Source organism: Balaenoptera ricei, chromosome 8, assembly GCF_028023285.1.
Source record: "Balaenoptera ricei isolate mBalRic1 chromosome 8, mBalRic1.hap2, whole genome shotgun sequence".
NCBI lineage: Eukaryota > Metazoa > Chordata > Mammalia > Artiodactyla > Balaenopteridae > Balaenoptera > Balaenoptera ricei.
Genome location: NC_082646.1, coordinates 112,014,512 through 112,040,959, shown reverse-complemented (window position 1 = coordinate 112,040,959; position 26,448 = coordinate 112,014,512). Strand labels below are relative to the sequence as shown.

General features: G+C 59.8%; 1 protein-coding gene across 2 annotated transcripts in view; it reads right to left on the bottom strand.

Moving 5' to 3' along the window:
- Positions 1 to 9,260: 9,260 nt before the first annotated feature.
- Positions 9,261 to 26,448, bottom strand: part of CARS1 (cysteinyl-tRNA synthetase 1) — a 47,687-nt gene continuing 30,499 nt past the window's right edge. For both annotated transcript variants that reach the window (XM_059932306.1, XM_059932305.1), the window contains 13 exons: positions 24,722 to 24,834; positions 24,180 to 24,308; positions 23,793 to 23,922; positions 23,607 to 23,710; positions 23,128 to 23,225; positions 22,765 to 22,954; positions 22,148 to 22,216; positions 19,889 to 19,970; positions 13,821 to 13,901; positions 13,213 to 13,280; positions 10,649 to 10,708; positions 10,169 to 10,252; positions 9,261 to 9,574 (listed from right to left, as the gene is read on the bottom strand). In XM_059932306.1, the coding sequence (XP_059788289.1) occupies positions 9,440 to 9,574; positions 10,169 to 10,252; positions 10,649 to 10,708; positions 13,213 to 13,280; positions 13,821 to 13,901; positions 19,889 to 19,970; positions 22,148 to 22,216; positions 22,765 to 22,954; positions 23,128 to 23,225; positions 23,607 to 23,710; positions 23,793 to 23,922; positions 24,180 to 24,308; positions 24,722 to 24,834 (1,343 nt within the window). In that variant the 3' untranslated portion in view covers positions 9,261 to 9,439. The remainder of the gene's footprint in view (positions 9,575 to 10,168; positions 10,253 to 10,648; positions 10,709 to 13,212; positions 13,281 to 13,820; positions 13,902 to 19,888; positions 19,971 to 22,147; positions 22,217 to 22,764; positions 22,955 to 23,127; positions 23,226 to 23,606; positions 23,711 to 23,792; positions 23,923 to 24,179; positions 24,309 to 24,721; positions 24,835 to 26,448) is intronic.

Here is a 26,448-nt window from a genome sequence, read left to right as displayed (position 1 = left end):
CGGCCAAAAAAATTAAATAAATATAAACTACATGAGGCTAGGACCATAACAATTTTGCAGATCCCTTATTTTCCTATTTCACATCTGTATACATTCTTGTTAAAATGGGATTACTCGTTTTCCCCACTTCCTATAAGGCACTTTCAAAGAGTTTTGAGCTACCTTGGAACAAATACAATACTCTTGGTATACAGTTAAGTGTAAATGGTTATCCAAATTTTAGGTTTGAGGAATAGTTCCTTCTTTGTGATTACTCTTGCAGAAGTCCCAAGACACAGAGGCTAGGGTGTGGAATTTATGTTGATACTGGTTTTGCTGGTGGCTGCTTCTGGTTAAGGTTAAGACTTACTGATAACATGATCAGCACAATAAACTATAGCAGAGATGGTAACAAAAGTCATCAAGCGCAACAAGGACCATGCAACCCGTGTGTGATATTAATACATTAAAGTGGAAATCGCAGCCATCTGAAACCCAAACATTTAAACCTTCTAAGTCACTTATTCAGTAAGGTTTCATTCTTTAAAAATGTAGCATATAAATTCCTCTCCATACACTCAGGAAAGCAAATTCAAAAAAAAAAAAAAAAGCACACAATTAGGGGACAAGTAGAAGTATAAAAGAAAGATGGGCTATTCAAGTCACTTTTTTTCACCCAAAGAATGTAACAGGGCGACTTCCTAAGCTGATTTTACTCCCCAGGTATTTCTTATAATGTCTTTTTTTTTTTTCTCCCCCCCATGCAACTTGGCCCCTTAAAACCAGGCCAACTGCGTCATCTGGGATTCAATGGGAAAAAAAGCGATGTGTTTCCTTATTAGAGGAAAATGTTCTGGTGGACTCACTTGCGGATGCTTTGTGGCTGTATTGTACGTTAGGAGTGATTTCAAGTCTTGTCAAGGGTAACTTTCACCCTCCCTGCTGACATTGGGACCACTGTCCCGTGTAAATCATTAACCATCTACAGAGTCATCCTGTCCTGGATTTATGATCTTGAGAAAGACATTTACCTTCTTGGACATTAATTTCCTCATCTGCTAAAGGAGATAAGTGATCTTTTGGGTGCCTTTTAGTGCTAACGTTCTGTGATGCCAGGGAATACAGTTCAGTGCAGGGAATGTATGTAAAGACATTTTGCTCAATGAAAAATTACATAGTTGCGTATTCTTATTCTCAGAGCCACTACCACCTCTTCTTACCTCATTCCCCAACCAGAGATCAAACCCACGCCCCCTGCAGTGGAAACATGGAGTCTAAACCACTGGACCACCAGGGAAGCCCTCCTGTGTCCTCTTCTTAAAAGGACACTCCAGGGGCTTCCCTGGTGGCGCAGTGGTTGAGAATCTGCCTGCCAATGCGGGGGACACGGGTTCGAGCCCTGGTCTGGGAGGATCCCACATGCTGCGGAGCGACTAGGCCCGTGAGCCACAACTGCTGAGACTGCACGTCTGGAGCCTATGCTCCGCAACAAGAGAGGCCGCGACAGTGAGAGGCCCGGTGCACCGCGGTGAAGACTGGCCCCCGCTTGCCAAAACTGGGGAAAGCCCATGCACAGAAACGAAGACCCAACACAGCCAAAAATAAATAAATAAATAAATAAATAAATAAATAAATAAATAAATAAATAAATAAATAATAAATAGACACTCCAATCACTGTCCTAGGGCCCACCCTAATGGCCTCATCTTAACTCGATTACATTTGCAAAACCCCGGTATCTGAATGTCACATGCCCAGGTTCCGGGAATTGGAGTTGAACCTGTAATTTGGAGGCTGCCATTCAGTCCACAGCACGCTAAGGCGGTGCCCCGGCAGTGGTCCTGGCCAGTAGGCCGTGCAGCAGAGGGCAGGGGGAGGGGGGCAGGTGTTCCTGGGGCCAAATCCTTGCTCTACCCGATTCCAGCCGGCGGGCCTGGCTGAGAGCCTGTGCCCCAGTTCCACCATCTGTATAATGGGGACACTTAACAGCACCTGCTTCATGGGGCTGGGGGAGACTTGGAACAGCGCTGGTGAGCAGTCGCCTTGGTGCAGGTGTCTGTTCTGATGACCCCAGCCGCCTGGCGCGGGCAGGGGACTCAGCACCTGAGGACACAGGGGCGGGGCGGGGAGTGGGTAATCTGCCCTTCGGTTCCTGCTCCCCAAGGCTCACCTCTCCTCCAGGGGCTCAGCCTGCCTCCTGCCCCAGGTGATATCTGGTCTCCGGCAGCCACAGGCCCTGGTGCTCCGGGTGCAGCCACCACTGAGTACGGGGCCACTCGGGGCCGCCCTTTGAGGGGCCAGAAGGGCTGACTCCTGGGTCTCCTTGTGGCCCAGACGCCACCTGGAGAAAGCAGGTCGGACCTGGGATGGTGGAGTCCACCTGTCCACACCTGTGGTCATCCACGCCCCCTGGCCTGCCCCCTTTGGGGCTCTTATGGGTCTGCAGAAAGGCCCCTTTTGGGAGGTTGTGAATGATCTCAAAATCCTCTCCGTCCACATGTCCCTTTGTGGGCTTCTGCCATCATTTGGGTCCAGTCACCTCCTCTGAGGGGCCTTCCTTGAACATCCCGCCGCTGCCACCCCCCTGCTTATTACCATCAGGGCGCCACTGCCAGCTTTCCTGACCACGGGCACTTGACAGGGAGCATGTTGATCCCCACCTCCTGCCCGGTGCCCACCACTAGAAGGAATGTATCAGGGAGGCTTCCGGGAGGAAGTGGTGCCCCAGCTGACACCTGAGAACCAGCAGGAGAGGCCAGGAGGGGAGCATAGTGCATTCCAGGACCTGCAAATAGCTCAGGGTGGCTCACGGCCCTAATGATAGCACCTGAGAGCCCCATCAGAAGGTGAGCCCGGGCAGGTGCCCCCAAGGTGATGCCTGGGCCAGGCTGCACACCACGTCTTCATCTGCCCGTGGGCATGATGGGCGGGTGCCAGGCTCAGAGTGACGCCAGCATTGCCATCGCAAGCCCCCTCCCTGGGTCTGACGTCTTCTCAGTTCTCAGGCCCTGAGTCTCGGATTCCCCAACAGAAACGGGAACAGGAGTCCCCTGCAGCTGGCCTCGTGAGGAGCGGCTCCTGGGAAACTGCACCACGTTCTCTTCGTATCTGTTGTGAAATCAGGCAACAGTCCTCGCCTGCCTGCAGTCTGACTATATTTTCCTGCCACCCCCCCATTATAATCACAAGTGGATTTATTTAAATGAAGCATGAAGTCATATTAAACGTGTTTGTCTGTTCAAGAGGATGAAGGTTCAAGGATGGAGGTCCTGTTGGTTTCCTGGGGCCGTCACAACGAAGTACCCTAAACGGCACAGCTTAAACAACAGAAACGTGGTCTCTCCCAGTTCTGGACAGTCATGGCTGAAATCGAGTTGTAGGTAGGCCCCGCTCCCACCCCCGGAGGCTATAGAGGAGGATCTCTCCTGCCTCTTCCAGATTCTGGGGGCTCCAGGTGTCCCTGGGCTTGTGGCCGCGTCCCTCCAGCCTCTGCCTCTGTCCTCACGTGGCCTGTCCCCATGGCTGTCTCCTCTTCTTTCAAAGATACCAGTCATATTGGAGTTAGGGCCCACCCTACTCCAGTGGGACCTCATCTTAAGTAATTACATTTGCAAAGAGCCTCCTTTTTCCGAATTAGCTCACACTGTGGACTTCTGGGTGGACATGGATTTGCGGGGTTGCGTTATTCAGTCCAGTACAACAGGGCAGCTGCTGCAGGTGTCCTTGAGTTTCTGGAGCCTCTACACAATGTGAAGGCTGAGGGGCTTGGGGGGTGGCCTCCCACTGCCCACCTCCCACTCAGGGATCTGCCCTCACCCTCCCAGGCCCTGGCAGCGTCCCCAGGGACCCAGGGCGAGTCGCCCAGCCTCCAGCAGCAGACCCACTGGCTGCCTGGGCTTCCTGCCTTGCCATATCAGCTTTAAAAACCCACTCCCAGGGGACTTCCCTGGCAATCCAGTGGTTAAGACTCTGCGCTTCCACTGCAGGGAGTGCGGGTTCAATTCCTGGTTGGGGAACTAAGATCCTGCATGCTATGGGCCAAAAAAAAAAAAGAAAGAAAAAGAAAAAACCACTCAGCATGTGGGGACTTGTGTCTTTTTTTTTTTTTTGGCTGCTGACCCCTGACCAGGGATTGAACCCGCGCCCCTGCATTGGAAGGGCAGAGTCTTAACCACTGGACCGCCAGGGAAGTCCCTCAAGACACTTTCATTCTGACAAACACCCAAGCTTTGCTGACACCGGAGCCTTGTACTGGCGTCTCTTATTCTGTGGACACGATCCTTTCTGACTACCCACTGACAGCAGAAGCACCAGCAAACAGATCTCCACTGGGCTGGTTCCTCCCTAGCCAGGAGGGTCCCTGCTCTTCACGGGCTAAGGCCACCCTCGTGCCCTTGGCTGGAGGTCACAGCCCGTCCTCCTGCCACCCCATCCTCCACGCTCTCCACCGGCGCGCTGGTGAGCCCGGACCACGGCGTTGTGCTGTTCAACATCCTTCTGTAATCCCTGCTGCCCCCAGTGAACTCGGAACGGGGCGGGCACAGTGGGCATCAGTTTGTTTAGAAGTCCCCAGATGATGCTAAGACCGACCAGGGCTGAGAGGTGCTGGGATTAGAGCCCCAAGGCCCCTGGCCACCTCGTGGCTTTCATTTTCCCACCATCGTAACTTTTACACCACCGGGCTCTGAGCTCGTGCACACCTGTTAACAGCCCCTCTACGCAGGTCCCCGGCCTGGCTCGCCCTCCGGCCATGGGGAGCGCAGGGGGTTACCCTCCAGGGGTGGCCCTGCCCTTGGGTTCTGCTCCTTGTTCGGCCTGAGCTCCCCCAAGACTGAGCTCAGGAGGACGGGCGCCCTGTCTTCCTTCCCACCTAGAGACTGTGCCTCATCTCGGGGCCACTGAATGATGGCAAGGCCTTGGCTGAGCAATGTCCCAGGTGGACACTATCGTCCCCACCTCCAGAGGAGGAAATAGAGACGGGCTGGATGACTCCTTCAGCCCCCCAGCTCAAAAACGGCTGGACCACAACCAACCTGGCCCTGGAGGGGCCCTGCCCCTCGCCTCCCGTGGGCACTGCTCAATGAGGAACCCCCGGGGCTGGCAGAAGAGAGGGAGCACGGGGCCCCAGAAGCACCCGACATCCCTCCCCAGGGTGGTGGCCCCCAGGTCATGATGCTGTAATGACAAGGACACATGGAGACAGGAGGAAGAAGCAGATGACATCATAAAATAGCCACCGTCTATTCCGTGCAGAGAGGGCTGCTATCTGTAAACTCAGAAGGAAGGTGTCGGGAGCCTATCCCCAAAATGTTACAGGCTCGCTCTAGATGGCCTTAAGGGGACACCCCATCGTTACTTTAGTCTGGTAATTTTCTGCATGATTCGATTTTTAAATAGTGAATCTGTGATTTTTTTAATAATGAAAACACGAAAGATTTCTCTTTGGGGAGAAGCAGGAAGACAATTCTGGCTCTTAACGCTGGAAAGGGGTTTCATGCACACACACAAAAGGAACACTTTTTTACAGGTGAACTGATATTTTACAAGTTAAAAAAGTTTTCCACCCCATCTTGTTCCAGAAGGTTCTGCCGCAGCTTGTAAGGGTGCAAAGGCCGAATGCAAAGGGAACAGTGAGGATGTTCTGACCAGGAGCCCCCAGTGCACCTCCCGCAGGTGCCGCGACCCGCCCCGGTCGTCCACTAAAGACGAGAGGGTTTCCTGGCGGCATGTTTTAAACAACATTTGATCACGAAGAGTCTGGAACACAGGAAGGTAGAGAGGATGACCTGGGGCACAGATAGATGCCGGTCACTCAGGTGTGACCAGAAGCATCTGTATAATTTGCTTCATCGGTTTTCTTTGTTGAAGAAAATTACCACGCCACGTTGTCCCAAACTAAGGACATGTGTGGACACAACTGGCATGATCGAACGAACAAAATTCACCAAGATTCCTTAGCGTCACACCATGCCCATGCACACATGTCCCCAAACGTCTCTGTGGCCAGTTTGTTCAAAGCTATCCAGGTTAATACACAGGAGGTGGTGGTTTTGTTTCTCGAATCTCTCCCGAGTCCCGAGGAGGGCCCCGCCTTCTGGATGAGTCCGGCGGCCTCTCTGTGGCACCTCCTGCCTGTGTCTCGGTTCCCAGTACTGCCGGTGAGCAGGAAGTGAAACGGATGGCCTCCTCCTCCAGGTGGGGCCCCCGACCAGTGGCAGGGGCATCACCCCAGGGCCTGGAGGAAACGCAGAATCTCCAGCCCCACCCAGATCCGAGTCAGGGTCTGCGATTTAACAAGGTCCCGGGCAGCATGGGTCTAAAAGCTTTGTTCAGTACCTACTCCGTATTTTTAGTGGAAAGACTTTTCTGTGAAGGTGAGGCCAGGCTCCCCGCTGCAGGGCACCCCTCAGGCCCACATGTCTCTCTCGGGGGATGCTGAGACGGAGTGCTGGGGGGAGGGGGTGATGGGCAGGGCTCCGAGTTGTAAGGTGACAGGCGCACCTTTCCCGGTCCCCTGTGACCGACAAGCCACTGCGAGGGGACGCTTTGGTGTCAGCTCCCAACTTTCAGCAGGGGTCTCGGCGTCCACTGACAGCCCTGGCTGGAGTCGGGGCTGCACTCGGGGCCCCAGAACGGAGGCGTTCTAGCTGTCCTGTTTTGCCCACTTCTACTCGCTGGCACTGCTGCCCCTTTCAGTGGGGCCATTTGTGGCTCTCAAATACAGTTTCCATGGAGGGTGGGAGATGTTTAATCCTGCCATCTTTTTTTCTGGCCATGCCACACAGCTTGCGGGATCTTAGTTCCCCGACCAGGGATTGAACCCAGGGCCATGGCAGTGACAGCACGGAGTCCTAACCACTGGACCGCCAGGGAAGTCCCAATCCTGCCACTTATAAATAACTAAGTCTGTGGACCAGGTGTCAGCTCCAGTGGTGACAAGTTATTATGTCTTGGTCTTCTTCGCTTTTGAGAATAAGTGTGGATGCCTGGATTTCAATGACCCCTACTTTTCAGGGCTCCAGTTGTCCCAGACTTAGCCGGGGGAAGCTCCTTAGGCTTTTCACTTTGAAATCATGAGAGGTTCCCAGGAAGCTGCGGCAGAGGGGTCCCTGTGCCCTTCACATGGTTTCCTGACAGCTACGTCTTGCCTAAGATCAACCCTGGGACACCAGCCCTGGTGTCACGTGGCCACGGGCGTAGATTCCTCAGCCCCCACTGCAGTCGAAGGGTGAAGGGTCCAGACTGTCCCTAGTCAGCCCCCACCCAGCCCCCGGCACCGCTACGCCGCTCTCTCTAGTTCTGTCCTCTCGAGTCATCTCACTGGAATCTCACTGCACGTGACCCTCTGCCCGATGCCCCGGAGACTCTCCTGGCTGCTGTGTATGTTCCAGGTCTGTCCTGTGTCCTTCTGACACGACCCCTCCGTCTGGGATGCTTCCCCTCAGGGTGCCGGGATGCCCTGGGCCTCCACGCGCGCTCGCCCTCGGCCTGGAGTTGCCCGCTTCTCCCAGGAGAGGGGATGGCACTCAGAGCCTGGAAGCTGGCCCTGGGGGTGCTCGTGGCCACCGGGGTGGTCCCCTCTCAGCCTGCATGGCCGGGACATACCTACTGTTTACAAGTCAAGCGTCAGTTCCTCCGTTGTCTCCTCCGTTGGTGTTTAACAGCACGTGATTCTCTGGTGCTTTTCCTCACGATGAATGCGGGGCTGCTGATGTCGAGGCACGTGTCCGCTGCCCGCACAGCGCGGAGGGTGACGACCACGCCGGACCATGCCCAGCGACACAACAGTGGAACCAAGTTTGACTTCTCTGCACGGCTTTGGCCTCAGGACACACCCCCCGAACGATGTGCAGCCAAGTGGCAGGTTCTCAAATCAACCAAAGGGGCCCTTTTCTCACCGGTTTGATTTGCGGTTTTGTGGCAGGTGGCGCTTTCCTAAACAGCTGCCACCCTTTCCAGCCCCCTGCCACTGCCGTCACAGGGAGGGGTCTGCGGGTGGGCCCTGGGGCGGCCTCCCCTCAGGGAGGATGGCGGGGGTCCGCGTGACCTCTGAGGTTAGATCCCAAAGGGCACGTGGTGCCCAACTCTCCTGGGACCCGCAGAGGCCGCCGACCTGGAGGCCACACCCCAGCATCCCCCCCCCAGGACCGAGGCGCGAGAACGCAGACCCCCCGCCCTCTGACCGCACTCGGTGGGGGGCCCTGACTCAGACCCGCCCAGAGGAGCCGGTCAACCCAGAACCCCCAGGGTCAATAATAAGGTCATTGTCACTTCAGCCACTAAGTGCTGGGGTGACTTGTTAGGTAGATACCTGCCCTGGGTTTGTTCCACTTTGTCTTGGGGCCTTTTTTCTTACTGGTTTATTTTTTTTAACGTAAAACATTTACAAGGTTCAAAAGTGGAACACATGCAGGGCCTGTCCCCGTGGGGTCGCAGCCGTCGTGCTCCACGTGTGGCTGGTGGGTGGGGGCCCCCCGGAGCACCCGGTACCGGCCAGCAGGCTGCTCCCCACCTGCTCTGGGGGTGACGCTCCCACGAGCAGGCCGCGGGGGTGAAGGGCGAGCGCGGCCACCACTGGACAGTGCCAACCCCGACCCCAGCCCCCTGCCCCGGCTGGGCCGCTGTGCCCCGCCATCGCCGCAAGCGAGACCCGGATGGCATCTCCCAGCCCGTCCGCCCGGCCCCGAGGGCTCCATGGCGGGTTCTCGCGGATCTGACCTGGCCCCGCGCTTCTGCAGGTGGAGCCGGTCCCGGCTCGCTGCCACCCTGCTCCGTCCAGGCCTGGAGCTCAGGTGGGGCTTCTCAGCCCCGGGAGTAAGAATGCGAGAGCAGGGTGGTGAGGACACGCCCTCCTGGCCGGGACCTGGGGGCATCGCTGCCCTGCCCTGCTGGCATCCCCCCTCCTCCCATCTCATCGCCAGCCGTGCTGAGGAGGCCCTGCCGCCCGCCCGCCCGCCCGCCCGCGGAATCGCTGCGGAGACAGGGCGCCGAGCTGACCCAGCAGGACCCGGGCGCCCGGCCGAGCAGCCTTTGTGTGCGGCGCCAGCGGGCTCTGCCAGTTTGAGCCTGTCTTTTTCCTACTCAAATGCCTCCGAATGCGCCTACACACCAGAGATTAGCCGATAGCCATCTGCACGGGGGCAGGGTCGGGGGGGGGGGACAGTCCTCGGCTGAAGCCGCTCAGTGGCCTGAGTTCCCGTGTCGTGACCTGCTGAGCAAGCAGCCCGGCCGGGCCCCCACGAGCGCTGACCGTGCAGGGTGACGGCAGACAGAGCCCGGCCTCGCGTTTGGAAGATTTTATTACTGATGTTTCAGAGCCGAAGGTGGCCCAGACCTCTCCGGACAGAATCCTTAACCTAGGCCCCGAGGAGCACTGTAAACACGCCCAGAGCGGGGGGCAGAGTGCCCGGGGCGGGGGGAGCTGGTGCCCCCGGTGTGGTGTAGAGCCTCGGCCCCGCCTTCACGGGACGCTTCCGTTCTGAACCAACTGCAGATACTCCTTGTGAAGCTTTTCCTGGGCCTCGAAGAGCTTCTTCAGCTTCTTGGCCTGCCCTTTGCTCAGCTCTTTGCCTGCTGTGTCGTGTGTGGGCAGACCCTGAAAGGCGAGGGCACGGGCAGTCACCGCGGGCATCCAGCCCACTGCCCGGGCCAGTCCGCCTGCCCGGCCTCCACTCCCCGCCACGCTCTGGACCCAGCGCACTGATCCGAGGTGCCCGTCCTAGCCTCTGGGAAGCGACCATCCTGGGATGCCCCCCTGCCTGAGGGGTGAGGGGCACCGTTCCCCACCAGGGTCGACATGGTTCTGATACGAGCAAATAGGTACAAGACCAGTGAGGGAGGCCTGAGGGTCTCGAGGCCAAGCGGCCGTGAGTAGCCACGCTGAAGAGCCCCTCGAGCAATGGGCGCATCTGTGCCATGGCCCTTCTGGACTGTCTGTGGGGTGAGTCCCTGCAAATCCATCAACTGGCCCAGGCCACGACGCCCAGCCCCAGAGCCGCTGGGCCGTGGTGAGGGAGGGGTGGCCCCGGGCACTGGGCTACACGTGCTGGACCTGAAACAGCCCCACACAAGCCTGCCTTCCTGCAAACAGCACCCTGGACAGAGAATCTTCCCAGCCAAGTTTGAAAACTCCTCTCATCCCAATTTAATGGTCTAACAACGTTCTGAAAAGAAAGACAGGATTTCTTACGTTTTCATCAAACTTGGAATACTTGTCGCTTTCTGACAAGAACATCTCGCTGGGCGGAACCTTCATCTTGGCCAGCCTTGCCGCCTGGAACACAGACGTGGGGTCACTGCTCCGAGCCCATGAGGGGCCCCACGCCCGCGACCCCGTGTCGGCTCCCACCCCAGCCCCCAGGTTCAGGGAGCGACAGCTGGGCAGAGGGAAGTGAAAGGAGGGAGCCAGGTGTTTTCTGCAGGAACAGGGGGACGGCCGTGCACGCAGCACAGCAGGATCAAGGCCACAGAAGCCGTCCTGGAGCTCGCGGCCACGTCTGTCCCTGCCCAGGGCTCCCGGCCTCCCTGGGGCACTGTGTGAGGTGGTGAGGGGGCACCGCTGGGGACGGAGGCAGAGGGGGCGCCCGGCTGGGTCCCAAGGAGGCACAGGGGGCAGGGCATGGGGTCAAAGTGCGTTTCCGCCAGGAGCCCGCCCCCGAGCAGACGTTACTTCCTGCTCTTGTCTCTTCCTGGCGGCCTCCTCTTTCTTCCTCCTCTTTTCTTCTTCAGCCTGGGGGACAGCAAACGCCCCGTGAGCTGGAGCTGACCAGGCCCCTCTTGGGTGGGAGGGGGACAGGACAAGCCCCCTGCCGTCCCCCCGCCCATCCCCGTGAGCTGGGCTCTGACCCAGCCCTGCTCTGGACGTGGGGCGTGAGTGGACACCATGCGTGAGGTCACCTGCAACACAACCAACATGAAGAAAGGACCAGAGAACTGCCCGGCAGGTGGGGGGCTGTGGTCGGGTGGGGGACCAGGGACAGCAGGGCGAGGGCCAACCCTGAGGGGCCCGGGCACCTGGGGAGGGCGGGAGCGGGGCTGGCTGGAGGAGACGGGTGGGAGCCAGAGCCCACCTCCCACCAGGCACGCAGCGTCCAGGAAGGAGGCAGGGAGGGAGGGATGGAGGGCCTGGGGGCTGGGCTGGGTGCCCGTGAGGAGGGGTCCGAGGCTGCCTCGGGAGGTCTGGGCTCGGGCCACCATGTGGACAGCATGTGCCCCGGATAGGAGGGAGGAACGGGTCTGGGGAATGAAGGTCACGCGTTCCCTCTTGGATGTCTGGGTTTTGCGTGCTTCCTGGCCAAGCGGAGCCCTCAGGTAGGCGGCTGGACACAGGAGTCTGGGCCAGAGAGAACTCGGGGGTCACAGGCACACAGGTGGCAGAGGGGCCCTGGGACGGGGTGAGGTCACCTGGGTGGGGGGATGCCAGAGAGGCGGGAAGTGCGGGCAGTGCAGTGGGGGAAGCGGAGGGAGGGTCCCAGAGAGCAGGGGTCAAGGGCGGGGCCACCCCAGGATGCACCTTGTCACCGGAGAACCCGAGCAGAGCAGGAGGGGCTGAGGGTGGACGGAGGAAGAGGGACCCGGCACAGAGCTCGGGAAGTGGGAAGATGGGTGCCGAGGGCTTTTGCTCTTCCACTTAGAGACCGGAGGTGCTTATCCCGCTGGGGGAGCTGAAGACAGCCTACGAGGCCGTGGTCCCAGGTGCCTCCACACACGGGGGCTGGGGCGGGATTCCCTTGGCTGGAAACCCGCGCTACTGGAGGGAAGGTGTACGGCAAATCCCTCCCGCGAAGGCCTTGCGGCCAGTGAAGACATGGGCAGAGGTGCCCGATCCGAGTTCACTGCCCTGCCTTTACGCCCCGGGCCGCCTTGGGGGAGAGCGGGAGTGAGCCCCACGTCACCTCCGGGGCAGGGCCGGGGCGGCCCACGCGCTGTGGTGTCCAAGGATGGGGAGAACCCGACCCAGGGGACGTGACACCAGCGGGGGTGACCGAACAGGACGGAAAAGGCGGGGAGGGGCCAAAAAACGCCTGGATGAGGGTCAAAGCCCAGCTCCTGGAACCTCACACCAGCCTGACTCCGGCCAGACCTTCCCCGGCACCCGGGCTCCTTAATTCTCATGCTCAGCCCCTCCTGGCGTCCACACCAGCGTCCCCAGCGCCCAGCGCAGCCCAGGGCCAGCCTCGCCACTCTTCTCCCTGACCACCCACCCACTCATCAGTTCTCCTTCTGGACACCTGTCGAGGCCCCTTCCCAGTCTCCCAAACTCCTCTCCCTGGGGTCTCTTCTTAAGGCCCCTCGGGCCCCGCACCCAGTGAGCTGCGCCCAGCACTTCTGACAGGTACTGTGTCTGTTCCTGCTTCTCTCTTTCTATGGGACGCCGAGGTCCCCGAGAGCAGGGACTGTCCCACTTCACGGAGCCCCCGGCTCAGCCCTGCTCACGGAGGTGCAGTAACGTCTGAGGCGTGAGAAGGACGGTGCTGGGGGCGGGGGTGGGTGGAGGTGTGACTGTGACACATTCAACCCCAGGGACAGGGAGACACCACTTCAGGTGAGAGCGAGGTATGACCACACCTGTCAGCTTCGCAGTTTACCAGAGGTGACAAGTCTTCCCTTGTACTCTGGGTCCTTCATCAGAAGCTGGATTTTGTTGTTGTTGTTAGAAAACTGCCAAGTAGTTACCTATCTAGTCTTTCCTTCTGACGTTTATAAACACTGGCATTTTTTAATAAGAGTATAAACACTAACTCCTAAAGGTGAAGTATATAAACTCCAGTGATATTTACATTTTCAATAAACACCCAGCTCAGGGACTTTCCTGGTGGCGCAGTGGTTAAGAATCCGCCTGCCAATGCAGGGGACATGGGTTCGAGCCCCGGTCTGGGAAGATCCCACATGCCGCGGAGCAACTAAGCCCATGTGCCACAGCTACTGAAGCCCACGTGCCTAGAGCCCGCGCTCCACAACTACTGAGCCTGCGTGCTTACAGCCCGTGAGCCACAACTACTGAAGCCCGCGCATCTAGAGCCCATGCTCCGCAACAAGAGAAGCCACTGCAATAAGAAGCCCGCGCACCGCAATGAAGAGCAGCCCCCGCTCGCCTCAACTAGAGAAAAGCCCGCGCGCAGCAACGAAGACCAAACGCAGCCAATAAAAAATAATTATTATAATAATAAGAAGAAGAACTTAAAACAAAAAACAAATAAAACACCCAGCTCAGGTCATTGCGGTTTTACTCACCCTTTTCTTCTCTTCTCTCTCTCTCAGTAAGGTATCTCTGTCCACCAACTTGACCACAGTGGGCAGTCCTGAAAGGCCAACAGCCGTGAGACGAGGCCGAGCCCAGCGCTGCCCACACCACTCCCGCCCCCAGGGCCCCCGAGAGAAGCCGGGGCCTCCTTCCTGCTCGCACAGGTCAAATGTTAATTGTGCCGTGGGGAGGCCTTGCTGCTCAAGAGCGAGCACCCGGGAGTCATAAGACACTCGTCTGAGTGTTTAAAGTCCAATAATTTTCCGTGCAGCCCAAACGGCCACCAAGTCGAAACACCAGCTGTGAAAGCCGCTGACAATCCACACGACACAGGCTGCCTCCCGAGGGCCGGGCCACGAGGAAAGGCGGCCAGTGGCCCCGCAGAACCGGGGCGCCGGGCAGTCAGGCCGCAGGAGAGGAGGCGCTGGCACTGACGCCCAAGAAGCTACAACTACAGGTCCCCGGGGACCACGCATCACGGGGGTGTCACCACGGAAAAGACGACGCGTCCTCGGACCCGTCCCGGAGTTCTTCCTCTCAAAAGCAATCTCCACCCTGCGTCCCTCCCCCGACCCGGTGTCACGTCCAGAGGACCCACCTTCATGGTCTTCAAACCGCACTCCCAGCTCAGGCAGGACGTCGTCCCGCAAGGCATCGCTGAGCTGCAGGACCTCAGGGACTGTGGACAGAGGAAGCAGTTCGGTCCACCGGGCCCGGGAACGCCCGGGCCCCACGGAAGAGCGCCCCCCTGCGCCTCTGGAGGGGCCGGGCTGCTCCACTGGCCACGGACGCAGGAGAAGCCGAGACACGGACGTCGCGGCCACTGGTGAGCCCAGAGCAGCCCCTGGACCCGTGGCCTGTGCACCGGCTCAGGGCCCTGCTCAGAGGTGGGCACTGACCGCAGAGGTGCACGGACTGGGGAAAGCCCTGCGGGCGGCAGGCCCAGGGGCACTAGGATTCTGCTGCACAGAAATGAGCTCCCCGGTCACTCGGGAAGGCGCCTGGGAGCGCCGAGCCCCCGCGGCCCTGGTGAGGCGATCCTGAGAGAGGCGGCCGCGTCCCACCGTCCAGGGCCCCAGCCCAGCAAGGGATCGGAAGGGGCCAAAGGCCTGGGGCAGGGACCTGCGCCCCACCTCGGCGACACTCTGCCTTGGGCACTGGCGCTCCCTGCCAGCCTCGCCCCAGCCGAGGGAAGTGGCCACGCGGAGCTGGGCTTGAACAGGCAGTGGCCCGGGGCGCCTGGCCGGCCCACTGGCTTTGAAGCGCCTCTTCCAGGAGAGACGGCACACACGAAGCAGCCAGAGGGGGCAGAGCTGAGCAGACGGCTGGCGTGGCCTCTGGGCCTCACAGGCCTTCAAGTCTGGACAGTGTTAACCTCTGCACCACCTGGTTAGGGCCGGTGAAGGCCCAAGAGCTCGGGGGACCCTGGGATAGTCCTGTAACGGCCATCACGGACGGCGCCCAGGGTGCCTGATGCCCAGCCAGGCCAGGGAGAGGCCAGCCCGTTTGAACTTGGGCTTGAAGAGCCCATATGGGCTCACCCCCAACTAAACATGTTCGTGCAGACGTCAGGAGAGGCTCACCCAGGCATTCCAGCTCTGAGACCCTGACCTCAGGGTGAAGCAGATTCAGCTTTGGGCTAAGAACTGGGCCAGTGGGAACTCCTGCTGGTGCCGGCAAAGCCGACCCCTCCCGCCCTGCCCTGTCCCTCCCCGCAGCACTGACCACGGCCCACGTGGTCACTCACTCACCTGTCCTGTCTCCACTGTGTCCCCAGAACCCCGTGTGCTCCCGCAGCACTGTGCCGGTGCCCCACAAGGCCACTCGCGGGTGAATGAATGAATGGACGATGACCCGCACATCTCAGGGGATGCCCGAGCCCCGGCCACACATGCAGCCGGCCGTGCGGTCTCCCGCTTCCCAACGCCGGTCAAGGAAAAGCCCCGTTCCAGCCCCGCAGCAGGGCTGGTGGGACGAGGCCCTTTATATTTGGTCCCTCCCCTCATTCTGCCCCTCGGGGCCCCTCGCTCAGACGGGTCCCCCCCAGAGCCCTGAGGAGACCCCAGGGCACCAGCCCAGGCGAGTGCCCAACGGACGCTTGCTCACCGTAATGGGAAGGGAAGCAGGCTGGCCCTGCCATCCTTGCCACCAACTCCCCTCCACACCCTCAGGCCCAACCCCGCCTCCCCGTCATACCCCCAGGGGAGGGACACCCCTCCCTGGGGCCCCTCAGGTGCCATCCTCTCGGTGGCCTCCACGAGGCTGAGACAGCGACCCTCACCTCCATCTGAGACCTGCTCCGGTCCACGGAGCTCAAACTTCCCCCCAGGCTTTCTTTCCAAACCTTTTTCTTACTTTAGGAGCTGGCTTCCTCTTCCACCCTCTCCCGACTTACATTTCTGAAAAGGGTCTAGTGCCCACAATAAAGAAAGAGCTCCTACAGCTCAATAAGACAAATGACCCAAATAAAAATGAGCAAAGGGGGACTTCCCTGATGGTGCAGTGGTTAAGAATCCGCCTGCCAATGCAGGGGACACGGGTTCGAGCCCTGGTCCGGGAAGATCCCACATGACGCAGAGCAACTAAGCCCGCGCGCCACAGCTACTGAAGCCTGCACACCTAGAGCCCGTGCTCCGCAACAAGAGAAGCCACCACAATGAGAAGCCCGTGCACCACAATGAAGAGCAGCCCCTGCTCGCCGCAACTAGAGAAAGCCTGCGCACAGCAACAAATACCCAAAAAACGCAGCCAAAAATAAATAAATAAAAATAAATAGATTATTTAAAAAATTATTAAAAAAAAAAACAAAACAAGCAAAGGGCCTGAATAGACAACTCTCCAAAGGAGACGTTCAGACGGCCAAGCAGCTGCTCGTCACTACTCATCAGGGAATGCAAATCAAAGCCACAGTGAGACACCCCTGCACACCCACCAGGATGGCTGTGAACAATAATAAACAGAAAATAAAAGGGGCTGACAAGGATGTGGAGAAACTGGAACCCTTGCGCACCGCTGGTGGGAATACGTAATGGTTCAGCCACCATGCAAAACACTCTGGTGGGTCTTGAAAAAGTTAAACACAGAATTACCGTATGATCCCACAATTCCCCTCCTAAGTGTGTACCCAAAACAACTGAAACAACCTGATGCTTACACATGCACGTTCACAGCAGCACTGTTCACCAAAGGTGCAAACAGTCCAAACACCCATCAACGGCTGAATGGATAAAGGGAAGCGGTATACGTATCTGGTGATTATTCTGCCCTAAAAAAAATGAAGCACCGCCACATGCTACAGTGTGGACAACCTCGAAAACATTCTGCCGAGAAGCCGGAGAAAAGAGGTCACTTACTGTGTGACTCCATTTATGTGAAACGCCCAGAACAGGTCAATCCAGAGACAGAACGCAGGTTGGTGGTCGCCAGGGGCTGGGGGAGGGGGCGTGACCTTGGCGGGTGGAAACATGCTGGGACCAGAAGGAGATGGTAGCTGCACAACACAGGGAAGGCACTGAGCGCCACTGAATGGTTCACTTTAAAATGGCCAGGTTTACGTTACGTGAATTTCACTTCAATAAGTTATTTTTATTTAAAGGGAAAATCCCAGTTGGATATTTTCCAGGAATTCAATAAACCAACTCTTGAACATATGGCACAAAGGTCTCAGAACAGCTAACGCGACCTTAAAAGAAAAGCACAGACGGGGGGCTCGCCTCCAGGGTGGGGTGGGGGGAGAAGCCCATACATGGAGACAGAAGACGCTGTCCCCCACCCCGCGCCCACCTGCCATACCAGCAGGAGTGAAGCCAAGGCTTTTGGGGTCTTCTCAATGCTGTGCAAATCCAAGTCTGAAGTTGCGGCTCCTGAGTCTGGGGCTGGGATGGAACCTCGTGCGAGGCCCAAACAGGAGTGGAGGCTGCCCCGTGGAGAAGAGGCACTGGGACAGCAGTGGCGATGGGCGGATCTGGGTGGACCGGCTCCCAGTGGTGGGCGCACAGAGACGGGGCGGCTGGCGGCTGGCAGGGCCCCTTCTGGAAGGAAGCAGCTGCACCACCACGACGGAGCCCAGCAAAGGAAAACAGGCTTCCCTGGACGTGGGCCACGGGGGCGACCTTCCCAGGGCACCTGGCAAAGCGTGCTAGCCCCGGGGACCTCACAGCCCTGCAGACGCCAGGGGGCTCTGACTCCAGGCTAGAAGGGAAGGAGCGTGTCTCTGTGTGGCCACCTGCTGGACGCCCCTGCCAGCACCTCCCCGTGCCCTGCAACTGCGGCCCGCATCCTTCCCCTCGTGTACTGTTCACAGAGCCACAAGGCTCAGGGCGGGGCAGCCTGCATCCATCAGGGCTGGTTACTGCGGGGCGGGGCTGTGACACGGGAGTGGAAAACAGATGGGCAGTGAGCAGGGAGACCTTGTCGGGCGCTCGCAGAAGAGACACAGGCTCGGAGATGCTGTAAAAGGAGACGGGATCCATCCACAGATGAACGGATGAGCAAAATGTGGTTCATCCACACAATGGAATGTTACTCAGCCTTAAAAAGGAAGGGAGGGGCTTCCCTGGAAGGGCGCAGTGGTTAAGAATCCGCCTGCCAATGCAGGGGACACAGGTTCGAGCCCTGGTCTGGGAAGATCCCACATGCTGAGGAGCAACTACGCCCGTGCGCCACAACTACTGAGCCTGCGCTCTAGACCCCGCGAGCCAGAACTACTTAGCCCGTGTGCCACAACTACTGAAGCCCGCGCGCCTAGAGCCCGTGCTCCACAACAAGAGAAGCCACTGAAATGAGAAGCCCGCGCACCGCAACGAAGAGGAGCCCCTGCTAGCCGCAACTAGAGAAAAGCCCGCGTGCAGCAAAGAAGACCCAGTGCAGCCAAAAATAAAATAAATAAATTAAAAAAAAAAAAAAAAAGGAAGGGAATCCTGACCCAAGCTACAACGTGGATGAACTTTGAGAACGTTACACTCAGTGAAATAAGCCAGACGTAGAAGGACAAATGCTGTCTGATTCCACTCACATGAGGCCCCTGGAGGAGTCACATCCACAGTGACAGAAAGTAGACGGTGGGGATGAGGGGCTGGGGGAGGGGAGGGGAGTGAGCGTTTAACGGGGACAGTTTTTTGGGAAGATGGAAAGTTCTAGAAATGGATGGGGGTGATGGTTCACAACAATGTGAATTACTTAAGGCCACTGAACTTTACACTTAGAAATGGTTGAGGTGGTAACTCCTATATTGTGTGTATTTAACCACAATAAAAAAACGGTGACAGGAAATGGCTACCATCTCTCCAGTGGCAGAGAGGCTCCTGCCCCCCCGCCGGTCTCCCATTCTGACCGTGTGCCCATCCCGGCCCTTCTAACTTCTTCCCAGTTTCCCAAGCCTCTCCTGGTCACACACCCACATTCCACGTCCCTGCTGGCCAGGCCTGAGCTCTCTGGCCAAATGGACTGTGGGCACTAAAGGAGAAACTGCTTCTCTTCTCTGTCGGTAGAGCCCTCCTGCTCTGCTGGCCCTGGGACAGGCCCGGGCCTGCTCCCACCCCGTCCCCAGCCCAGGCCTGTTCCCACCTCCCTTCCCCGGCCCTCTGCCTGCTCCCACCCCGTCCCCAGCCCACTGCCTGCTGCCACCCCGTCCCCGGGCCTGCTCCCACCCCATCCCTGGCCCGGGCCTGCTCCCACCCCGTCCCCCGGCCCCGGCCAGCTGCCACCCCATCCCCAGGCCCACTCCCACCCCGTCCCCCGGCCCCGGCCAGCTGCCACCCCATCCCCAGGCCCGCTCCCACCCCGTCCCCCGGCCCTGGCCAGCTGCCACCCCATCCCCAGGCCCGCTCCCGCCCCGGCCCCGGGCCTGCTCACTCCTCCCTGAGGTGCAGCTCCCCTGGAGGCTCCCTGACCGCCTGTCTGGCCTCTGCCCGCTCCACCCTTGGGACGCCCCGCCCGGATGAGCTCCAGGTGTGACTTCTCATCACACAGGGGACTGGGGCACAGCACACCAGGCGACGACAGTGGGGGTCTGCCCCGACCCCCGTGTGATCCCAGGCAAGGCCTCTACCCTCCAGGGGCTTCGCTGCCCACCTCTGTCGAATCACGAGGATTAAAGAAGCAACGTGAGGACAGCAGCTGGACCGGGCCCGGCACCTTGCAAGGTCAGTTTTAGCCGGGGTGGTCATTTGTGAGTCCAGACCACCAGAGTAAGAAGCAGACTGCCTGCCTGACGCCACCCACTTAACAACTGCTCAAAACTCGCCCCAAAGACAACACGTTTGATCCCAGTCCCCAGGGCCACTGGCGAGGCCCCGAGCAGAACCTAGAACCGTCCCCAGCAGAGGCTGTGCGTCACCACGGAGCCTCTGCGGGGCAGGGACAAGGACACATCCAGCCCTCACCCTGCGGACGCCCCAGAGAGCAGAACCGAGTCCCCACAAACAAAAGAGGTGAGGAAACGCTGGCCCCTCACAGTGTCCCCAGGCTCCGCCCAGCTGCCCTGCCCGTAGGCACGCTTGGCGTCTAGACGTCTGTGTGGCTACCAGGACTTGATTGGGGGGGGGGGGGTCCCTGGATCTAGTGAGCAGAGGCCGGGATGCCGCCCACCCCCTACAACACCCAGGACAGCCCGCAGCAGAGGACCGGCCAGGCGTGCCCAGGCCACGGAGCGCGTGACGGCCTCACCTCCGTGCTCACGGGCGACCCTCCGCACTCCTTCCCGGAACTCCGACAACACCTGCAGGTACGGCATGACTGTGGGCTCGAGCTGCGGAGGGAACATTTTGGGTCAGGGAACATTTTGGGTCACTGAGAGACCAGCCGCCCTCGTGTTTATGAAGGACAGAGCCCAGTACATGCGCCGCAGGGCAGGGCTGCCAAGGGACGTGTGGCTGGCAGACACCGCGTTGTGACCCGCGTCCAGGCTGCGCGTGCCCATCCCCGACCGTTGGCTCACGGACACGGGGGCGCCCCGCGTGGCGGCGCGGACAGCACAGTAAGAGGGTCCCCTTCCCCCCAGCGGCCTGAGTCCTGTGGGCGGCCCCGCCCAGTGGCTCACAGGAGCCCCCTTGTCTCAGGCAGACGCACGGCTGTTAAAAGCCCGTCCCTAAGGCGACACTGGGCGTTCCCAGGAAGGATGGTTTTCTGAGGCTGAGGCCGTTTTCCTGGGCTGGGGCCTCCCTCCCACTGGGGCCGGCACCACAGAACCCGGCTGTGCTCAGGTCCAACCTGAGGCCACACACACGCCCGTGTACCATCAACTGTCTGCTGTCCACATGCACCCTCACGTCTGCGCAACACTGACCCACCCGCGGTGACACAGAGGCGGCCACGGGACGCAAAGCCCACTGGAAAAGGAAAACCCCAGAGGGTGAATCCAAACCAGAGAAATAACAACTTTATGGAGAACCTTTTTTGTTATATCTACCATCTAGACCTTGCTAGACTTTTGAGCGAGGTCTCTGTGCCTCTTAATTAAGTCATTTGGCAGCTCAGTAACCAAAATCCCAATGATTAAATGCAAAGGCTGGTGAGGCCGCCAAGCCCTCAGCGCGACCTAAGCCACTTCAGTCCCAATCTTGCGCGTGGGCTGAGGACACGCCTACTGGCGGGGGTGCGGGGGGCACACTTCCAGGGTGTCTACTCTTCACCCCACGCGCCCGCCCGCAGGGGAGCCTTGCTGAGGGGGAGCTGGCCAGTGCGCCTGAGGTCGGCCTGGAGGAGGGCCTCAGGCCGGCACCCGCAGTGGCCCAGCTGACTACACTACCCGAGCACATGCTGTGGACCGCTCAGTACTAGGTGGTTCAAGACCTGCTCCTAAAACAATGCAGGTCTGGAAGTTAAGTCCGTGACCTTTCAAAGGCGTGACCTCGGGCCCGTCCTTCGGCCCAGCCGGCTCCCACCACGCTTCTCGGGGCCACTTATTCCAGGCAGCTGACTTCAAAGGGTGTGCGGAGGCGGCTCGGGAGCCAGAAACACCAGGCATCCAATGTTGGATGCATTTTTTTAAAGCTCAAAGGCAGACTTTCTTTAACCGAGGTGTTTCTAGTGTGTGTATGTTTTTCCTTAAAGAAAATAAACGTCTACTATTGCTTACACGAGAAAACAAAGCAACCACGTGGGTTTCCTTCCTAAAAAGCACCAAGCACCACAGCAACAGCCACTTCCAAGGCTGACAAGGGGCCCGGGGACAGGGCCTGGCGTTCTGTTTTCTGGGGTGCAAGTCGGCTCCTGGGGAAACACCCCTAAACTCCGTCCACAGGAGAGGGCGCCTCACGCCGTCCCTCACTGGGTAACAGGACTTTTGAAAGGTTTTGCCTTTTTACTTTGGACTTGACCCGTTATGTGTAAGCATTTACACGTGCCTTCTAACCAAATACTTAAAGAGTGTTCCCGACCAGGGGAGGAGGGCGGGCGCGTCTCAGATGAACCTGAGTGTGTGCTTGTCATACGTGATGGTCCTCCCGCAGCAGAAACCACGTGTCTGCCCGGATGCCAAGTACGAAGGAGACACTGACAACCACCGGCGAGTTTTCTCACTTGCACAGACTCACTGGACAGACGGTTCCACGTGTTGTCTGCCTACAGGTGCACGCATGCCGGGAAACACGGGTGCGGGACTCCTGACGCCCTGCGGCCATAGTGATGCCCATGGCCGTGGTGATGCCCCGCGGCCATGGCTCAGCTGCCTGGGGGCTGAGGACCGTCCCGTGCAGCCTGGTCTTCCTGGGACCGAGCTCACAAAGACAACACAGCTGGTGGTGAAGACAGGGGCGGACTGTGCCCAACTCCCCAGCCAGGCTGAGACTCGGCCAGGTGGGGCTCAGGCTGGAGGGCCCAGGGCAGGCGGGACCTAGTGCTGGTCTCAGACGCCCCAGGAGGGAACACCAAATTGGCGGGGCGGCCAGCAGGGAGCTTGTCTGGGCCCAGGTGTGCTTTACTCACATTGAGGCTGGTTCCAGGTCCTCCGATAGGGAAACCCAGGGAGCTTTCCTCCTCTATGACCCCGAAGATCTAGAGAAGAAACAAGCATGCAGGACAAGAGGTCCTCAGAGATGGCAGGCAGGGACCGGTCCTCAAAACACGCCGCTGCACCCGGGAGGGGCGGGCGGAAGTGCCGACGGCCTTGCCGGGTGGGGAGAGACAGAAACCTAGGCCTGGGTGCCCGCCCTCCCACCTGCCCCGGGACGAGGCCTGGCTCCCGCTGCCCCTCCGGCCCCTTCCCAGCCTGAGCCGCTGGACCACGGCGCCCCCTGCAGAGGACCCGGGACTTGTCAGCACGAGGCGGGCGTGGTGAACAACGTGTTAGGGCCACTTGTGGGAAAAAGCCCTTGTGCTTTTCAAACCTCCAGACGGGAGGGGAAAAGCTGAGGCAAAGAGGCGAAATTGCTCGGAGCGAGGGCAGGGGCGGGGGGCTTGCTGTCTCGGGCACAGGCGCGGCAGGGCCTGAGGACAGCGCAGCGCGGCTCCCAGGACCTGCGGGCCCGCCCTGGCACCGTCGCAGGGGGGCGCAGCTCCCAGGACCCGCGGGCCCGCCCTGGCACCGTCGCGGGGGGGCTCACCTGCAGCATGTGCGTGAGGTACCGGGCGATGCTCTCCAGCAGGGCGCGGTTGGGCCTCCTCCTCGCGGCCTTCCGCGCTGCCATGTAGAGGTTGCACTGGCCGACTAGAGCCCGCATCTCCTCCAGCACGGTGCGCGTGTCGACGTTGTCACAGAGTGCCTCGTGAACCGCGGCCTTCTTGTCATAAAAGCTGAACGGGAAGCGGAAGAGGAAGGCGGGGGGCGTCAGACAGACGACCTCCCCGGAGCGGCCCGTCCTGAGCGTGGCTCTGCACGAACGGGAGGGACGGCGCCACCGGCCTCCCCGCTGGCGGGCGTGCTGCGGGGACCGGCCGTGGGCCCCAGAGAGAAGGCGCCGCCTCACCTCTCGTTCAGCTCCATTTCCTTGTCTTCCCACTTCTCAAACTGACCGGCTACCTCGACGGGGGCTCGGAGAAGGTCCTTCACGTTTAAGAAAAACTCCTAAAATATGAAAATTCCGTTTAAGAGCATTCAGACCTTTCCATCCCAGAGAAACCTGGGAAAGAGCCGTTCTACCGACGTGCCTCCACTGCAGGTGCGACCTGAATGTCACACAGGTGTAGGAAGGGAAGGGAAAGGTTTTCCTGCGAGACAAGCGGGTCCGGTCTCAGCCTTCGGGGCCCCTGAGGTGCAGCCGGCGGGTGGGGCTGAACGAAAGGCGCCACACGTGACATGAGGTGCCTCAGGAAGGTGGCGCGGAGCCGGCCTCCCCCCCGGAGCTTAGTGGCCCTGGCCGCGCCCCGTTCTCCCCGGGGGACGCGGGCAGCGGGCACCCCCTCCCCCGGTGCTGGGCCAGAGCTGCCGCGGGGAGGCGGGACCCACGTTCAGGAGCTTCTCGCACTGCAGCGCCGACTCCATGGTGTTGGCCGAGTAGTCCAGCGCGTCCTTCCACGAGTGCATGAGGAAGGCCAGGCGCAGCTGCCGGGCTGGGGAGAGAGGCGGGGCTCCTTAGCCTCCAGCGCAGCTCCGCCCCACGCTCCGACGACGGAAGCAGCCGGGCCCCTGTACCTGAGTGCTTCTTCAGCGCGTCTTTAATGGTGATGAAGTTCTTCAGCGACTTGGACATCTTGCAGCCGGCGATGGTCAGGTGGCCCGTGTGCAGGAAGTACCTGACCCAGCAGTCGTTTTCAAAGTAGGCCTGAGCGGACAGGGCGGGAGCGGGGGTCAGGGCGCCGCTGCGGGCCGGACAGAGGGTGCCGGCCGCCTTCTGGGCGCCTGACATGCAGAAGGAGTGCCGCCCGGTGCGAATCCAGGCCTGTGCTGCCGAGGGCCAGGCTGCTCACACGCGAGCCGGACTACATAACGCAGTTCGGAGCCCCTGACGTGGAGGCCAGCCTCTGCTGGGGAGCGCCTCGCCGCCCCCCGCGCGCCCAGGACGGCGACCTTGGCCCCTACCTCCGACTGCGCCAGCTCGTTGTCGTGGTGGGGGAAGCGGAGGTCGAAGCCCCCTCCGTGAAGGTCCACTGAGGCTCCGAGGAGGGTTCCCGCCATGGCCGAGCACTCGATGTGCCACCCTGGACGCCCCTAGGGACCCAAACGCGGTGAGCACCCTGACCGCCCCCTGCGACGGGCCGGGACTCGCTCCCCTGTCCACGACCCTCAGAACCCCTGAGCTCTACGGGAACAAGGGTCAAGTCCCGCACACGGGCAGACGAATGGGGCCCCAGGCTGTAAAGTTCACAACAAGCTTCGCGAAGGCCGAGGAATCCCCCGCTCCCGACACCCCTTCCTGCGGCTCGGGGCCACCAGGACTGTTGTCACAGGGGATGTCGGAGGGCGGATCCGTCCCCTAGTACCCCGGGTCAGAGACTGTCGGGACGGAGGGGCCTCCGAGGCGGTCCAGTGCCCCCACCCCAGCCATGGAGGGGAAGACGCAAGTCCCAGGAAGGGAGGGAGGTGACGGCCCCAGGCCCGGGCGCCCCATCCCGGGTGCTCACCTTTCCCCAGGGGCACGGCCAGGATGGCTCCCCGGGCTTGGAGGCCTTCCAGAGGGCGAAGTCGCTGGGGGACCGCTTCTCACTCAGGCGCTCGGCCGAGACGCTCAGGTCGCCTGCGGACACGGTAGGGGCGGGTACTCGGTGGATGGAATTGTCTCGGTCCAGGGACGATTCAGGTACTTGTTTGTTAACCTGGTCAAGCACTCCTTCAAGTTGACTGTGACCAGATTTTGGAGTTGCCCAGGGTCTAGTTACGAAGCCCTAACCGCAAGCTCAGAAGCCACGGCCTCACGAGCCGGCGTCCAAGGGCGACGACCCCCGGGGCTGGACCCGCACCCCCCGCCTCCGCTGCCGCCCCACCTCGGCCCCTCGTCTAGGACAACGACAGCGCCTGGCCCAGAGCGTGAGGTGCTGTTCTCACGGGCCTGCCTCGGGGACCCGGGCTCGCGCAGGCGGGATCTGGTACTAACACCCGGCGGGCCTCGGGGCTGTGGTTCTGGGGGGCGTGAGGGCGACCAGGCTGCTGTGTGTGGCCTCCCCAGCCTGGAGCTGGCAAATCAGGACACTCGCTGGTCCTCCCGTGTCCATACAGGGCAGTCGCGGGAAGGAGGCTGTGGACCAGTCTGAACCCAAGAGCAAAAGGGAGCACTGCTCCCTGGGCCAAGTTCAGTTTCCTGGGAAGATCCTCCCCCTCTCCCTCCCCACCCCCCACCCCTCGTGAACGCAGACAAAGCCAGACAGAAAGGGAATCCACGGCCCCACGGGAGACCTCCCCAGACCACATGCCGGGCCCAAGGACGCATCCGCCGCCTGAAAATGAACACCCACTGCTCAGCCCAGCCTGCAGGCAGAGCACCCCCGAGGGGGGAGGCAGGGGCGCTGCTTGCTGGGTGATGGGGCCTCTGCCCGGCACTCAGGCCTGAAGGGCCTCACCAGGGCGCCTGCCGGAAAACTCCAGAACAGGAATGACTCTCATTCTTCTGTCCAGGCTGCAAAGGCAGGACGGCTGGAAAAAGGCCACTTCGGGAGGGACTCAGTGCAGACAGAGGCACTGCTGAACACAAAGACTGTGACGGTGAAACAGGCACTAAACGCAGAATACTTGGAAAACACGACAAAGAACCAGGAAAAGGTGCCACAGTTGGAAACGCAGAGATAACTACTATTAACATGCTCGTGTCTTGATTTGTGGGTTTTTTAATCCATGTAAGAAGAACACAGACACATCCAACAAACAGGACAAGCGCCACCCTGGTCTTGTATCTATTTTCTCACCGTGCGCATTTTAACCACGGCGTCGGCGATGGCAGTTATTCAAAAACGTAATCTGACCTGGCGCCGGGACCTTCTCTTTTACCCACCCTTTACTGGACAGATAACGTACCTTGAGGTTTTAAACTTTTCTTTATAATGAACATAGTTACTCACGAATGTATCTAACTTTAAAAATTAACTTTGAAAAATTCTGTAACAGAGGATCTGCTCTGTCTCACACACCCTTCCCCCACTCTGCATTTGACACAAATGTCACTACCTGGTAACACTTGCTATTTGCTCCTGATGTTTTAGGGAAGAGAGATAAACCACACGATCCCTCTGCTTCCCCTCTTGGTGTCATTTCTGGTCCCCTGACATGGCTCTCCCCCCGTGCGCCCCATGATCTGAGTGGTCTGCCTCCGATGCCTGGCCCTGCTCTGCGGCCGTGAGTCTGAAACGCCGTTGGGTCG